This window comes from Vigna umbellata, chromosome 11, assembly GCF_029865625.1.
Source record: "Vigna umbellata cultivar VRB3 chromosome 11, Vumbellata_1.0, whole genome shotgun sequence".
Classification (NCBI taxonomy): Eukaryota; Viridiplantae; Streptophyta; class Magnoliopsida; order Fabales; family Fabaceae; genus Vigna; species Vigna umbellata.
Genome location: NC_142175.1, coordinates 19,411,679 through 19,429,725, shown reverse-complemented (window position 1 = coordinate 19,429,725; position 18,047 = coordinate 19,411,679). Strand labels below are relative to the sequence as shown.

Sequence of the window (18,047 nt, the reverse complement as noted above, 5' to 3'; positions counted from 1 at the left end):
TTGACCAAACAAGTCAACAAAGGGCCAAGGTCCAAAATTGACTATGCTTGGATGTCCAAAATGGGTGTATTGGGTCAACATTTTAGCTAAGCTTGGAGGACAAGGGAGCAAGATTTCATCCTAGAGATGTGGAGGCTTCCCATTGGTGAGTTTTTCTCCTAGTTAGTAACCATGTGTCACTCTAGAAATGGAGAGTTTTTCCATAGGTAGTGGCCACATGTTACTCTCTCATTTCAGAGGATTTTTGTCACTTGTCTCTCTCTTATTGGAGAGGATTTCTCCTTGCTATCCAAGCCAACCAAGGTGGCTCTTTTAGGTTATACTTTTAACCCATTTTGAGACACCTTAGCCTATAAATAGAGGTGCTCTCCATCAAGTAATCACCTTTGAGTTAGAGTAAAGTTATGCTGTCATTTTTGTGCCATACTACTCTTTTAAGGTCACCCTAGGCTAGAGCAACCAAAGTGGCCTCCTCTAGCCACCTTCCTCTAAGAGTTAGCCCAACTTCTCTTAGAGAACCACCAAACACACCTTCCATCACCACTCAAACACCCAAAACCGTGACAACCTCCACCATTTCACATTCCATCTAAAACCGTGAGCATCTTATTTTTGTTGGCTTGATTTCTTTTAGATTTGGCTTGTCCTAGCTAGAGCATTGCCATCAACTTGACATTGTAAAATTGAACATATTAGAATATTTGTGGCAAATACGTCTGCAAACTATGAAAATAGTAAAGTTGTTGGCTTGTCGCAATGCAATAGTAAGGTTGTTAGTTTGTTGTTACCTTAAAAGTCCTACAAAGTAGGAGACCAATATGTTCATAGTTGTGAGAGAGATAACATAAAACTGTACCGAAACAACTCAATAAAATGGAAAATTTTACTTTACCAAAAACATACCTAAATATTATTATGTTGTAGTAAGGTAACTGTCTAAAAGAAGCTAAAGAGGACTTCTCTATCCATACAGAGGATGTAAGATGTGAAATATTTCAGGCAATTAACTTGAGATACAAATCAGTTTATCAAACCATATCTGTTCAGGCTTTAATTATTTTCTCATGGATGGAACCATACCTAATGCAATATGAACTTTGAAAATTTAAATTGAACATCATATGTGGATACAAATATGGCAATAAATTTCACTGAAAGATTTCATTTAAGATGTCGTTTTAGTGGTTAACATCTATATAATTGTATAAGCTCATCAAATCCTACTCTCTCTATTTTGAACGACAAGTTGCGGTGTAATTAGGTCCAAACATTTTTTCATCCACATATTATCATACCAAAATAACCACATATAAAGCGTAGAACAACAAAATACAAATACATGTCAGGATATTTTTGAAATTGAATATTACTTTTAAAAACAAAAGTGATCATGATAAAAATAAACTAGATAGAGCATACATCAAGCAGAATATTTAGGAAATAAATCATATCCTACCCCCGCTCATATGTACATCAAATCCAGGCAATCGTGCCATATTATTTCCTTTCCATACTTCTTCAAATCCTACAAGTTCATCTGAAGAATCGAAAAAGATACATCAGTATTGAAAAAAAAGGAAAAAAAATCTATAACTTTTTATATTGTAAACTAATAATCACATAGAAACAATGAACAAACCTTCATTAAGATTGTGCAGTGTCTCGGTTGTATCAACTTTCCATCTGAGTCAAGCTTCCTAAAAATGAATGACCCTACATGTACAGATAGCATATGCGAGCTTAACATCTACATTAAAATAAATTCTACATTTTCGTTGATACTAAAAGGGAAGTTAAAGAAGAGAATAAAGACCAAACTATAATTTCATTACCTTTTCTGAAAGGAGATTTTGTTTTTCTTGATTGAAGAAAAAACAATCATAACAATTACGAGCCTCCTTCAAGTTTACATCACAGATAATGTTTTACTACTTTTTTTGTGTACCTTAACATTGACATTAGTTACAACATACATTAAAGGTGCATTCTTAGATCAATCAAATATACACACCTTGTCATGGATTCCTCTGCTAATTCTATGTGTTGCTTGGCCTGTTGTTGAGTCAGCTTCTTTGTTCTCCTCCATTACCACCTGATTCACAAAGATAACGTTAAAGCAAACAATACTACCAATGGCAATAATAATCCTAACAGGTGACACTAACACAAAATCCCATAACCCATTAGCCCCCATCCTTCTGGTTCTAGTAGAAGTATAATATGCACCATCTATTCCACCATAAGTTACTCTGCTACTCTGGAGAAAATTTGTTAGCCTTTGAGGGTTTGGTCTTGTAATGGTCATTCTTGTATGTTACATCACTTGTTCTTCCTTTCTGCAACGACTCAAACAAAACAATTACATATGAGTAAAGCAAATAAAAGAAATGTTTGTCCAAACATAACCCTCCTCCTAGGACCAGGTATTAAACAACAAGCTCAGGGAATCGAAATATCCAAAGCTTTAAAAAGCTGTGTACAACCACGATTTCAGTTCAAAATAAAGGTTTTGTAACAACAACACAATCACAATTGTGGTCACATTGATCAAAACGTGAACAAATTTTCACAATATCATGCAATGTGACAATCGAGAAGGTGACTGCAACTAAAAACCTTAAAACACCTAACAATCATAAAATAGAAAATACAATAAGAACAAAAAAGAGAACGTACCACTAACATCATCATCATCATCATCATCTGGATGCTCAACCAATGGTTCCACGGTTGATCTAGATTTTTTCTGATCAAAATCTTTGTCTCCATCTTGAGGGCAATCATCATTGACCTCATCATCAGAGTCTAACTCTTCTATAACTACTCATTTTTCTTTGTTTGGATTCTGCATTGCTCTCGATGCAGAATTTGAACCAAACAAGCTATCAAACGGGTCTCTGAAGAAGGGATCGTCAAATGGGTCCCTGCCTCCAAAAAGACTTGGCATCATTCTTTCGTGATATCCAAACCCACCAAAATCTCCAAACCCTTTTGGTTCAAAAATATCATCCCGAACTTCTCTACCCTTCTGCATCTTCTGTATCTAATCTAATCTTCACAAAACAAAAACCACATCAAATGAGTAATCAAAAAGGTCATCCAAAACCTCGAACAATAACCTTATACCAACAGTACCATACAATGCTCGTAACTCCGAAACAAGACTAAAGAAACATGAATTATAAAAAGCAATCACAAACAACATTTTGCATGTCACGTAATATTTCTTGATGAAATCGTTGTCAGAGAATGAGAAATGTGGCTTTATAGAGAATAAAAAAAGGGATATCAAAACTTCAAGTTGTTGTAGTGAAAAATTTTGAATGCACAAAAAGAATTATTCTTTGACCATGTACATCCATATTCCATATACCTGTGATTATCAATGGCTAAACATCACTTCTATATCCAATAAGTACAATAAGTTTTAAAAAAGGTTTGTTCAATTAAAAAACAAGGTCATTTTCACAGATGACCCGTTTGCAGAAAATTTGCCTGAAATCTCCACTTATTTGGTCTTTGCTCCTAGGTCTGTTTATGCACATTAAGTTTTAACAAAAATTCTTCCTTGGCCATGTACATCCATATACTTGTGATCATCAATGGCTGAACATCACTTTTATATCCAATAAGTTTTAAAAAAAGTTTGTTCAATTAAAAAACAAGACCATTTTCACTATTGACCCCGTGTGTAGAAAGTTTGCCCAAACTCCCCACTTATTTGGCCATTGCTCCCAGGTCTGTTCTGCACATTGAGTTTTAACAAGAATTATTTCTTGGCCATGTACATCCATATACTTGTGATCATCAATGACTGAACATCACTTCTATATCCAATAAACGGTGGAACTATCGAAAACAAAGAACGATAGTATATGACTGAAAAACGATGCTTATTCATTGAAATATTCAATTACATATATAACAGTATAAACTAACGGCTGCAACTTAAATCAAGGAGAAAAATTAGCAACTAATATACCAACGTTTCCCAACGTGGCCTACGATAACAAATCCCACATAAATAGGATATGATTTATTTAAAACAGAAAATTACTAAATGAATTCCAACATTTCCCTCCCTTAAACTGAAGGTCTGGTAGACATCAGTTTACAACAAAAGAATATTAAACAATCAACTTTTCATCATCACAACCAACTTTCTCTCTTGAGAAAACTCCCAACATGCTTCGAAGCTTCTCAAAGACATTTGTCTTGAGAGGTTTTGTTATATCTGCTATATGATCCTCATTCTTGCAATATATAACATCAATAATAGCATCCTTGCACAGATCATGTAAGAAGTGAAATCTGACGTCTATATGTTTGCTCCTCATATGTAAAACAGAATTCTTTGACAACTTAATTGCAGAGACATTGTCACAAAACACTGATGTAGGTCCTTCTTGATCATATCCAAGTTCTCTAAGTACCCTTCTCAAACAGATGGCTTGGCAAGCATATGATGTAGTTGCAATAAACTTTGCTTCTATGGAGGATAAAGTAACAATTGGCTGTTTCTTTGATAACCATGAGACAGCACCAGAACCCATCATGAAGACATATCCAAATGTGTTTTTTCGGTCATCTTCATCCCCGGCATAGTCACTATCACTGAAACCAAACAAACCCTTATGTGCTCCCCTTTTATATAACACCCCAAAATCAATAGTTCCTTTCAAGTACCTGAGAATTCTTTTAACTACTAGGAGGTGTAGCTTTGTCGGATTCTCCATATATCGACTAATAAGACTGACAACATACATTATATCTGGCCTAGTCGAAGTTAGATACATTAAACTTCCTACAATTTGCTTATAGACTATTGCATCTACCTTCTTCCCATTTAAATCTCTATTCAACTTTAAATCTCCAGAAGTAGGAGTGCAGACTGCATTGCACTCTCCCATTTGAAACCTGCTTAAAATCTCCAAAACATATTTCTTTTGTGACACAAAAATTCCAACAACTGATTGTACTACCTCAATGCCAAGAAAATAGTGCATTAAACCCAATTTTGTGATCTCAAATTCAGTCATCATAGAAGCTTTAAATGCATCAATCATGACTCTATCATTACCTGTGAAGATCAAGTCATCAACATATAAGCATACTATAAGAATTTTCTCACCATCTCCAAGCTTTATGAAGAGTGTGTGCTCATACAAACATTTATGAAAGCCTACTCCAATGAAATAAGACTCTATATGACTATACCAAGCTTAGGGTGCTTGTTTTAGTCCATATAGTGCCTTCTTCAATTTATATACCTTCTCCTCATTTCCTTGCTTCACATATCCTAAAGGCTGCTCAACGTAGACATCTTCTTGTAACTCACCATGTAAAAATGCTGACTTGACATCAAATTGATAAATGGACCATAAATTTTGAGCTGCAATTGAAATAACTAGTCTGATTGTGTCAAGTCTCGCAACCGGAGCAAACAACTCTTTATAATCAATCCCATATTTTTGCTTGTAGCCTTTAACTACCAACCGCACCTTATATTTGTCCACCTTGCCATCTGCATTGAGCTTTGTTTTATATACACATTTAACTCCAATAGATTTTTGGCCTTTGGGAAGATCTGTTAATTCCTAGGTGTTATTTTTCTCTATTGCTTTAATTTCCTCATCCATATCCTTCTGCCATTTTAACTCTTTGATGGCATCATGAAAAGCAATAGGATCATGGTCTGAAAATAATGCAAAATGAGTAAGTGGGTCATCAATTTGATTAACTCCACTAATCTCGTAACCTTGCATCCATGCTGGCCTTCTTCTTATGCGTTGAAGTCTAGGTTCATTTGACACATCATCTTCCACTTCTACTTGTGAAGTTGGTGAGGACGTAGATGGTGAACTAGTGATAGTAGAGCTTGAAGACTGACTCTGTCTTTCTTCTTCAATTCAATCATCATTGACTGGGATGTGCTCTCCGATGTTATTAACAATCCACTTCCATGCCTTGCTCTCATCAAATATTACATCTCGACGAATGATTATTCTTTTCGTGACTGGATTGTACAACTTGTAAGCTTTTGAATACTCACTAACACCAAGAAATATACACTTCTTTGCTTTATCATCAAGCTTCTTCCTCTATTCATCAGGAACATGGGCAAAAGCTATACGACCAAAAACTTTGAAATAATTCACAGTTGGTTTATTTCCTTTCCAAGCTTCTTCGGGTGTCATGTTTTTCACTGCCAATGTTGGACTTCTATTCAATATGTGGATGCTCCAATTAGTAGCTTATGGCAAAAAAAAAATTGGGATAGCTTTTCTAGACAGCATCCTCCTCACCATATTCAACATTGTACGATTCTTTCTTTCACATACCTCATTCTATTGTGGTGTATAAGTTGTAGTCAAATGTCTTCGGATGCCAACAAGAGAACACACTAGAGAATCTTTAATAATGCAGGTTCCACTTTTGATGATTATCTCATCCCCTTTCTCTTGCAGTTGGCAGAGACTAATCAAGTTACTCTTCAAATCTGGAACATAGAACACACTAGAGATTCTTTCAACAACATTACTTTTCAAACGAACATTGACACTTCCTTTTCCTATGACAACAACAGTGGAGTTGTCTCCAAATTTCACAGTATCTCTAAATGTCTCATCCAACTCAGAAAATAAAGATTTATTGCCACACACATGATTACTGCAGCCTAAATCTAAGTACCACATATTTTCATACTTTTTTTTCTTGTTATGACATGCCATCAATAAAGTTGTTTCTTCTTCTTCTTCTTCTATCATAACATAATTTAATTTCCCCCTCTGTTCTCTAGAGAAATTAGGACATTCTGACATGTAATGGCCATATTGATGGCAATTGAAGCATTCAATCTGGGATTTATCAAACCTTGATCCTTGACCATACCCTCTGCCTCTGGAATAAGAATTAAATCTGCCTCTGCCTCTTCCTTGACCATGTCCTACACTTTTAGAAGAAACTAGAGTATTGGTGGAGACCTCAAAGATTTCTCCTCAATTACAGCCCCTTGATTAATTCGCTGCTCATGAACCAACAACGAGCTTTGCAGCTCATCAATGGAAAGGTTATCAATGTCACGTACTTCCTCGATTGAACAAACTACGTAATCAAATTTTGTAGTCATCGATCGAAGAATTTTTTTCAATAACAACAACATCTTCTAGTTTGTCACCATGGATTCGCATATTGTTTGCAATTGTCATCGTCCTTGAGAAATAATCAGTGACAGACTCTCCCATATTCATATGTAGAGTTTCAAAATCTCTTCGAAGGGCTTGAAGTTGTGCACGCTTCACTTTTTTTGTCCGTTGATACTTAAGTTTCACTGAGTCCCAAATTTGCTTGCTGGTTTCCTTTTGAACAATGGTCTCCAAGATCGTACAATCAATAGCCTGGAACAAAGAAATTTTCACCTTCAGATCCTTCAATTTTTGGTCATCCTGTTGCTTCGCCTGAGCTGTTGTCAACATTGTCCCTGCTGGATAAGTGGTTATACCATCTTCAATTAATGGCCAATACTCCTTTTATCGTAAAAAATTCTCCATCAACATTGCCCAATGATCATAGTGACCATCAAAGCGAGGAATTGTTGGTTGCACAAAGTTACTATTTTCAGATGCCATTATTACTTGCTACTACAAGAAAGTTGTTGCTTCAATCTCTATCAGGCCTAGTGTAGGCTCTTGATACTAGAATGTTGAAAACAGAGAACTATAGTATATGACTGAAAAACGATGCTTATTCATTGAAATATTCAATTACATATATAACAGTATAAACTAACTGCTGCAACTTAAATCGAGGAGAAAAATTAGCAACTAATATACCAATGTTACCCAACGTGGCCTACGATAACAAATCCCACATAAATAGGATATGATTTATTTAAAATAGAAAATTTCTAAATAAATTCCAACAGGAACAGCGGTAGAACAAACGGTTGAACAACGCCGGAATCTGCTCCGTTCATCGATAAACAGCGGCGTGCTTCCGATAAAGGGTGAGAAGACACGCGAGCGAAAGGGATTACTTCACGGGACTAATTTTTCAGGGGCTGAGCACGTTCCAATCGGCGGCGCAACGGCGAAATGTGCTCCGGTAACCGTTGAACGACGCAGCTTTGGCAAGTGACGGTGGAAACTCCGTCGAGCTCTTCTCGCTGGCGTAGGTGCTCTCTCTAGGGTTTTCAATCCAAAATTTTGAATACGATTTTCAAATGCAAAAGTGAAACGCGCTCTTTAGACCCCCTTTGCATTCAATATCCACGTCATTTATTATTTTTTATTCATTTTACACGTGGACCACCCAGAACATGACACGTGGCAGTGTAAAAAATTTGTCAAATTCTCGGTGTCAAAGTATCATTACCCTTATATATATTATCAAATTAACCAAATTGGGATAACTTTAAATTTGAATGTTTGTTTGGTTCATTTTATTTTTTTTGTTTAAAAGTTATGGATTGACGAGAAAAAGGAAAATTTCTTATACGGGAATTAAATATTAAAATAGGTCGTACCAGTAAATAATTATCAAACCTTTTTTAAAAGGAAGTAGTCTTATTTAGAATAACTTTAGTTACTTTTTTTAATTAAAATTTGAGGAATTAAGCTTTTGAAAATTAGTATTTGAATTCTTAATTTCTAAATTATTTGATAAAAAATAAAAAGTAAGATGAAAATTCACACCGCTTGTTTTCTCCTTTTGAGGTTGTTTATGGTTTTAACCCTATCACACCGCTTGATTTACTTCCTCTTCCAGATTCATCTTCTTTTCTTCATAAAGAAGGTATTTCTAAAGCGGAGTTTATCAAAAAGTTACATGAAAAGGTTAAAACCCATATTGAAAAACAAACTCAAAAATATTCTGACTACAACAACAAAGGGAGAAAACAAGTAATCTTTAAAGAGGGAGACTTAGTTTGGCTTCACTTGAGAAAGGAAAGATTTCCTTCTCAACGTAAATCCAAATTAAGCCCAAGAGGTGATGGTCCTTTTAAAGTGGTCAAGAAAATAAATGATAATGCATATCAATTAGACCTTCCTGCAAGTTATGGCGTCAGTCCTACTTTTAACATTTGTGATTTAATTCCTTTCACAGGAGATGCCCAACAGGATTCCCAAGATCTGAGGACAGATCTTTTTCAAGAGGGAGGGACTGATGGAGGACCATTTAAGCTTCACATAGGACCTTTAACAAGAGCTATGTCCAAGAGAATCCAAGAGGAAGAGGGAGCACTCACTACTTTACTCTTATGGAGTATTACTTACTAAGTCCTCTTTCTCTTTGCTAAATACTTTTACATTGCTTTTGTAGAATATTAATAAAAGGGAGGAACCATGTCTATACAACTTAAAAGGGCTGCCACGTAAGTAAAGCAAAGAAGCACAAATGGATGGTTGGTGCCTATGACTTTTGCATTACGTTCAACACCAAAGACAACAACTCCATCTTCTTCAATTGCTTTGCTGAGTTGGCAATTATAGCTTGCTGCCCAAGCTTCCTCTATCTGTTTTACAGCATGTGCACATTTAAAATAACTTGCACAATACATTTTAGAAGCTCTCCTTCTTCTATAAATAGAGAGCTTCATCACTTGTAAATGCAACTTGATTTGTAGTAAAGAAATGCTGCCAATTTTCAGCTTTCACTCTCAAGTTCAACCTTGTGCTTTGTTATCTTGCACCTCCTCTAGTTTCTTTCCCCTTTGGAAAGCTTGCTGAGCTAGAATTCTACCAAACACAACCACTCAAACACCTCCAGCATATTAACAAACACCTACCGTGCATCCAGAAATTCCACTGCATTCTTTCAATCCGCTGCCACTTCTCTGAGTTTTGGATCTTCTTCTGCATATCCTGGAGTAGCCTCTATCATTTGGCATCAAGAGCCAGGTTCTCCACGCAAGTCTCCAAGAGATAAGTCACTTTTTCAGTCATCTCTCACTTCTGTCGTGTGCTGTTCCAGTATTTGCCACTGTCTGAATTTTTTTTTTCTTTCTTTCTCACTTCTATTGTTTGATTTCGTGATTGTAGTGGATGTTTGTCCTCATTCACTGTTCCTTAGTGTTTGTTTTCCATTTTAATCGGTGCAACTTCTTTAATTTTCATTTGAATCCAGCTTAATAATCATTTTCTGTTTTTGTCAGTCATGTGCAGAATTTACTGCAGTTTTAATTCTGTCTAGTATTTGCTTCTGTTCCAGCATTATTTCTTTGTTGTTTAAGTGAATCCAGTGCACTTGCTAGCTATATGTTGATCTATAAAGCAATGACATAAAGTCAGCTTTGATCATTTGAGCTCACAAGCATGGTACACTGTTTTCCAGTCCACATTCTGCAGAAAAACTCATTTTCTGGTTTGCTTTACTATAATCTGTTTTTGTCCAGATTTTTGGATTCTAAAGCTTGAAACAAGTTTGTTTGTTGCTTTCACATATGTTTCAAGTGTTAACAATCAGTAATACACATTGCATTCCAAAATGAGTGGTTGAGTTCTTCATAATCTGTTTTCCAAATTCTGCACAATATTTCCAAATCTGGTGCATTGGCTATAAGCTGTTTCAGACCAGATTTGTTGGTTCTTAAGCTTTGAACAAGTTTCCTTGGTGTTGTTCAGCAGTGCTAGAAGTCTAACAACTCATTTTAATCACAGAATTGCAAAATGCATGCTTGAGTTGATTAAATCTGGATTTTACTGCTGTCACAGAATTGTGTTTCAGTTTTGCACCGTGCTGTAATCTTTGCCATGTCTTAGGTCACTTTTTAATCTGCTAGTTGGTAATCAACAACTAGATCTAGTGGATTAGGATCTTTCTTGTGCCTTTGTTTGAACCAGCCATCATTGAATCTACTGTTTTCAACATTCTGAACCAATATTAATGCATTTTTCTACATTTTGAGCAACTGTCACAGTGATTTGGTGAACCAGTGTTTTCCAGTGCAGTGTGACCATTTGAACAAGTGTATTTTACCATTTGAAACTTGTTTTAACTGTTGCCTTGGTCCATTTTAATTAAATCTGCAAAATCATAGTTTGACTTCCCATTTTTGCTTGAAATTTAGAACTCAACAAGTCATATTGTGATTCAGTAGATTTTGGCACAGTTTGGTTGTTTCTATACATATATTTGGTGCATCAAAGTTCATCTTTACTGTTCATTTGGTCATTTTTACACCTTTGTGCCAAATCACTTCCAAAAAACATCAAATTTGTCTCAATTGGGAAGTGCACTACTGATTTGCTGCTGCTGTATCATTCTTTGTTGTCTAAGTGTTTGTACACATCAAAATTGATGAGATAAACTTGTTTGACATATCATTGGAGCCTTTGATACACTGCCATTTGTTTTGCACACTGCTGTTCCAATTTTCCAGCCACATTTTTGGTGCAGTATGCATTTCTTTGCTGTTTTCTATACTTTAAAAGTTTCAATTTGCAAGTTGGATTGGCAAAAGCTAGGGGATTCTGTTCCAACCATTTTTGAATCATTATACAAGTGAATTCAAAGCATCAAAAAGCAAATAACCCCCGCAATCCAGTGTTCATGAATCCAAAACCAGAAAACACCAAAATCTGCTGTTCTTTGTGGCATTTTGTCAAACAGTTTGGCATTTTCATCAAACACTTTCACTGCACTTGAATTTGCTCTTTGTTTCGAGTTTTTTCTTGCTTTTCTAATCTGTTCTAGACCCTATCTTAGGTTCCTTTTGTGTGCTAGCCTTTATTCCAGCCCCAAACTGTTTAGAAATCACCTTTTCTTGACTTCCATATTTGCTGTCATATTACTTCTGCATTTAAATTGGATGCACCTTGCTTTTCATCACTCACGGGTTTTGTGAATTTTGGTGTGCTGGAATATCATTTGGTGGTGGAGTTTTAACATCCAGCTAAGCCTTATTAAAGGGGTAGCATCTTAAGGAGTGGAGGTCTTGCTAACTTTGCTACAAGGGAACTTCAAGAGGAATTTACATTGGCTGTCCAACACTTCTTTGCAGCAGAAAAACACCATTTTAAAGTTCCATTTCAGCTCATTTACTTTGCTTTTGCAGCCACACTTGGCTTTGTTTAAATAGTTCTACATTTCATTGTATATTTGGCTTTCTATCACGGAACCTTTGTAGTATATTCTTCTTTGCTTTTGAAACTTGAGTTACTTGGGGAAAATGCTTATCAAGCAATTCCCAGTACTCCATTAAACATTGTAATAGTCTAGTTGCGCATCTTAGTGTGGAAGTGTGTCAAGTGGCTCCCAGTGTCATTTGCACTTTCACTTAGGGCCTTTTTTTTTCTTTTTTTTCCATTCATTTCAGACTTTCTTTCTTTTGCTTGTTGAATATTTGTGTTCTACGTCTCCGTGATAGCTAGGTGCGCTACCATATGGACAAACCTTCGTTTGGTTTATTAGGGGCATAACATCGTTACATTCCAAAAAGGTTTTGAAAGACTTCTATCTAGAAACTTGGGTAAGAAACGTCAGGAGACACTCTGGCTAAGGAAGGACAAGGTTTCTAAGCTTGTCCATTGTGACTCACCTCTCCTTCCTGGGAGCTATTCGGTTTCTTCACCTTTAGAATCTCTATAGAAGTCATTCACCAAAAACACCTCAAATTCTCTTTTCAAAAGTTTTGATTCATACTTGTGCAAGGTTTTCAAATCATTGTGAAAACAATTTCTCTACTTCACAAGCATGAGTCACTCTAGTGTTCAAGGTAATGTCACTCAAGATCAAGAGAACATAGAGTTGCGAGAAGAGCTCAATAGAACCAAGACTGAGTTGAATGAGCTAAGGCAAATAGTCGCCACTCTTACTATCAATCAAAGCAGGCACACACAGGGAAATCACTCTCATAGGCAAAATTATGATCAAGATGATCATTCCCACCATAGTGATCACCATACTTACCAACCTTATGATCACTATCAACACCCTCCTAGGCGACATCACAACCATAGAGAACATCATGTAGAACCTAAGCTTGACCTTCCTCCTTTCTATGGTAGAGATAATGTTGAAGAATACTTTGAGTGGGAGATGAAGGTTGAACAAATTTTTGAATGCTACAACATAGATGATAGGAGGAGAGTGACCCTAGCCACCTTAACCTTTCAAGGTGCAGCCCTTTATTGGTGGACATCCATCATAAGGGACCAAAGGATGAATGGCGACTACAAAATCCAATATTGGAATGAGTTGAAAGCAGCCTTACACAGGCGACATGTCCCAGCCTATTATGCTAGAGAAGTCATGGACAAGCTCCATAGACTTCAACAAAGAAACATGAGTGTTGAAGAATATAGGCAAAAATTAGAGTTACTCATGTTGAGAGCGGGAATCAAAGAGGAGGAGAGATTCACCATAGCTAGATTCCAGAGTGGATTGAACTATGAGATTAGAGATAAGGTAGAACTTTTACCTTACTTAGATCTCAATGACTTTGTCCAGCTATGTGTGAGAGTGGAAGAACAAAATAGAAGAAAAGCTTCCACAAAGAGACCTTATGCTACCTCCTCTTCATATAGGAAAGATTTTAAGAGGGAGGGTAGTTTTCCAAGATATGAAGAATCAAAAGAGAGAGAGCGTGAACGAGAGAAAGATAAGATCAAAAGCAAGGATAGAGAGCTAAGAAAAGAAAAAGAGAACTCTAAAGGAAAGGAACAACGGTCTCCAAGAGAGCAAACTAGAGAATCCAAGGGTAGGGAGACTAGATGTTTTAAATGTGGGGCTAGAGGACACTATTCAACTGAGTGTCACTTCAAAAAGTCAACCTATATCCTTGAGCATGAAAATCATAGTGAGGTATCAACCTCCAGTGCGTCAGAGTTGTCCTCATCTGAAGAGGAACATGAAGCTCCACCTTGTGATGGAGATCTTCTTATGGTTAGGAGACTCCTTGAAGCAAAGCATGTGGAGTTACAACAATCTCAACGAGAAAACCTATTCCACACACGCTGCAAAGTTCTTGATAAAACTTGTTCTCTAATTGTGGATAGTGGTTCTTGTTGTAATTGTTGTAGCTCTAGAATGGTGGAAAAGCTAGGCTTAACTCCTAGTCCTCATCCTAACCCTTACAAACTTCAATGGATAAAAGAGGATGGAGGAATAGTTGTTAAAGAACAAGTAAGTGTACCCATTTCCATAAGCAAGTATGAAGATCAAATCATTTGTTATATTCTTCCAATGGAAGCAGGTCACATCTTACTTGGGCGACCTTGACAATTTGACAAACAAGCTTTGCATGATGGGGTCACCAACAAGATCACCATCCAACACAAAGGCAAAAAGATTATCTTGAGCCCTCTTACACCATCACAAGTGCGAGAGGATCAAATAATACTTAAGACAAAGTTGGATGGTGAGAAAAAGCTCAAAAATAAAACAGTTTCCAAAGAGAAGAATTTGAGTTTGGTAGAAAGTGCCTCAACCAATGTAGTTGTCCCAACAAAACATTCTAAAAATCTTTTTCTTGGACAACCTCACTTTCTTCTCTATTGCAAAGAGGCACTTGTTTCCATAAATCATCCACTTGATTCTCTTCCCAAAGGGTTACAAAAGCTTTTGAAAGAATTTGATGATTTATTTCCTAAAGAGGTTCCAAGTGGTTTACCACCTCTTAGAGGAATTGAACATCAGATTGATTTGATCCCTGGAGCTAGTCTTCCCAATAGACCAGCTTATAGGACTAACCCTACAGAAACCAAAGAGATAGAGAGGCAAGTCCATGATTTATTGGAAAAAGGGTGGATACAAAAAAGTCTTAGCCCTTGTGTCGTGCCAGTGTTGTTAGTCCCAAAGAAAGATGGTTCTTGGCGAATGTGTACAGATTGTAGGGCTATCAACAACATTACAGTCAAGTATAGGCACCCTATTCCTCGGTTGGACGATATGTTAGATGAGTTACATGGAGCAAACATGTTCACCAGATTGATCTTAAAAGTGGATATCATCAAATAAGAATCAAAGACGGAGATGAATGGAAAACCGCTTTTAAGACCAAATTTGGCCTCTATGAATGGTTAGTCATGCCTTTTGGCTTAACCAATGCTCCTAGTACATTCATGCGACTAATGAATCATGTCCTTCAGGAATACATCGGCAGCTTTGTTGTAGTCTACTTTGATGACATTCTAATCTATAGCAAAGGTCTTAAAGAACATCTTCACCATGTGAGGAAAGTTTTGATTTTACTTAGACAACATCACTTATTTGCCAACTTTGACAAATGTACCTTTTGTCAAGAAAGTGTCATTTTTCTGGGATTCAAAGTTGGGAAAGAAGGTGTACATGTTGATCCTAGCAAAATCAATGCTATCCAAGAGTGGCCTGTCTTGAAAACAGTGGGAGAAGTAAGAAGTTTTCTAGGTCTAGCAGGTTTCTATAGACGATTTGTAGAAAATTTCTCTACTATTGCTGCTCCCCTCAATGAACTTTTAAAGAAAGATGTGTCATTCAAGTGGGATGAAAAGCAAAGTCTAGCCTTTGAGACATTGAAGCATAAGTTAACACATGCACCCATTCTACATTTACCTGATTTTTCTAAAGCTTTTCAAGTCGAATGTGATGCATCTGGGGTGGGAATAGGAGCTGTCCTTATACAAGAAGGTCACCCCATAGCTTATTTTAGTGAAAAACTCAGGGGACCTACATTGAATTATCCTACCTATGACAAAGAACTATATGCCCTTATTCGAGCATTGCAAACTTGGGAGCATTACTTGGTGTCTAGAGAATTTATTATCAATACTGACCATGAATCTCTCAAGTATATTAAAGGGCAAGGAAAGCTGAACAAAAGACATGCCAAGTGGATAGAATATCTCGAGCAGTTTCAATATGTCATCAAACACAAAAAGGGAAGTACTAATGTTGTTGCAGATGCTCTATCTAGACGTCATGCATTGTTAGTTACATTAGGATCACAAATACTAGGTTTTGATGACATTAAGCAACTTTATGAAACTGATCCTACATTTGCATCCACATATGCATCTTGTCTTAAGAAGCCATTCGACGGATTCTATATTTCTGAGGGGTATCTTTTTAATAAAGGAAAATTATGCATACCCCAAGGATCCATTCGAAAGCTTCTTATCAAGGAAAGTCATGGAGGAGGACTCATGGGCCATCATGGAGTTGATAAAACTCTTCATACTTTAAAAAGCAAATTTTATTGGCCACACATGAGAATAGATGTCCAAAAGCATTGTTCTAGTTGCATAACTTGTTTACAAGCTAAATCTAAAGTCATGCCTCATGGACTCTATCTTCCTCTTCCAATAGCTAGCGCCCCTTGGGAGGATATTAGTATGGACTTTGTCCTAGGCCTACCGAGAACTCAAAAGGGGTTTGATTCAATCTTTGTGGTGGTTGATAGATTTAGTAAAATGGCTCATTTCATACCTTGCCACATAAATAGGATATGATTTATTTAAAATAGAAAATTTCTAAATAAATTCCAACAGGAACAGCGGTAGAACAAACGGTTGAACAACGCCGGAATCTGCTCCGTTCATCGATAAACAGCGGCGTGCTTCCGATAAAGGGTGAGAAGACACGCGAGCGAAAGGGATTACTTCACGGGACTAATTTTTCAGGGGCTGAGCACGTTCCAATCGGCGGCGCAACGGCGAAATGTGCTCCGGTAACCGTTGAACGACGCAGCTTTGGCAAGTGACGGTGGAAACTCCGTCGAGCTCTTCTCGCTGGCGTAGGTGCTCTCTCTAGGGTTTTCAATCCAAAATTTTGAATACGATTTTCAAATGCAAAAGTGAAACGCGCTCTTTAGACCCCCTTTGCATTCAATATCCACGTCATTTATTATTTTTTATTCATTTTACACGTGGACCACCCAGAACATGACACGTGGCAGTGTAAAAAATTTGTCAAATTCTCGGTGTCAAAGTATCATTACCCTTATATATATTATCAAATTAACAAAATTGGGATAACTTTAAATTTGAATGTTTGTTTGGTTCATTTTATTTTTTTTGTTTAAAAGTTATGGATTGACGAGAAAAAGGAAAATTTCTTATACGGGAATTAAATATTAAAATAGGTCGTACCAGTAAATAATTATCAAACCTTTTTTAAAAGGAAGTAGTCTTATTTAGAATAACTTTAGTTACTTTTTTTAATTAAAATTTGAGGAATTAAGCTTTTGAAAATTAGTATTTGAATTCTTAATTTCTAAATTATTTGATAAAAAATAAAAAGTAAGATGAAAATTCACACCGCTTGTTTTCTCCTTTTGAGGTTGTTTATGGTTTTAACCCTATCACACCGCTTGATTTACTTCCTCTTCCAGATTCATCTTCTTTTCTTCATAAAGAAGGTATTTCTAAAGCGGAGTTTATCAAAAAGTTACATGAAAAGGTTAAAACCCATATTGAAAAACAAACTCAAAAATATTCTGACTACAACAACAAAGGGAGAAAACAAGTAATCTTTAAAGAGGGAGACTTAGTTTGGCTTCACTTGAGAAAGGAAAGATTTCCTTCTCAACGTAAATCCAAATTAAGCCCAAGAGGTGATGGTCCTTTTAAAGTGGTTAAGAAAATAAATGATAATGCATATCAATTAGACCTTCCTGCAAGTTATGGCGTCAGTCCTACTTTTAACATTTGTGATTTAATTCCTTTCACAGGAGATGCCCAACAGGATTCCCAAGATCTGAGGACAGATCTTTTTCAAGAGGGAGGGACTGATGGAGGACCATTTAAGCTTCACATAGGACCTTTAACAAGAGCTATGTCCAAGAGAATCCAAGAGGAAGAGGGAGCACTCACTACTTTACTCTTATGGAGTATTACTTACAAAGTCCTCTTTCTCTTTGCTAAATACTTTTACATTGCTTTTGTAGAATATTAATAAAAGGGAGGAACCATGTCTATACAACTTAAAAGGGCTGCCACGTAAGTAAAGCAAAGAAGCACAAATGGATGGTTGGTGCCTATGACTTTTGCATTACGTTCAACACCAAAGACAACAACTCCATCTTCTTCAATTGCTTTGCTGAGTTGGCAATTATAGCTTGCTGCCCAAGC

The 18,047-nt window shown here is 36.5% G+C and overlaps 1 protein-coding gene and 2 pseudogenes across 1 annotated transcript; 1 reads left to right on the top strand and 2 right to left on the bottom strand.

Moving 5' to 3' along the window:
- Positions 1 to 1,353: 1,353 nt before the first annotated feature.
- Positions 1,354 to 3,034, bottom strand: LOC124821059 (uncharacterized; annotated as a pseudogene).
- Positions 3,035 to 4,127: 1,093 nt separating this feature from the next.
- Positions 4,128 to 6,317, bottom strand: LOC148191099 (uncharacterized; annotated as a pseudogene).
- Positions 6,318 to 12,693: 6,376 nt separating this feature from the next.
- Positions 12,694 to 16,678, top strand: LOC148191098 (uncharacterized). The gene is made up of 3 exons (XM_088101288.1): positions 12,694 to 14,124; positions 15,090 to 16,036; positions 16,528 to 16,678. The coding sequence occupies exons 1-3, from the start codon at positions 12,694 to 12,696 to the stop codon at positions 16,676 to 16,678; spliced, it is 2,529 nt and encodes an 842-aa protein (XP_087957414.1).
- Positions 16,679 to 18,047: the final 1,369 nt, after the last annotated feature.

Coding starts and splice junctions, on each gene's coding strand:
- LOC148191098 (XM_088101288.1), top strand. CDS start 12,694: ATGAGTCACTCTAGTGTTCAAGGTAATGTCACTCAAGATCAAGAGAAC. Junction 14,125..15,089: donor GAATAGTTGTTAAAGAACAA/GTAAGTGTACCC, acceptor CATGTCCTTCAG/GAATACATCGGCAGCTTTGT. Junction 16,037..16,527: donor GGATTCTATATTTCTGAGGG/GTATCTTTTTAA, acceptor ATCGATAAACAG/CGGCGTGCTTCCGATAAAGG.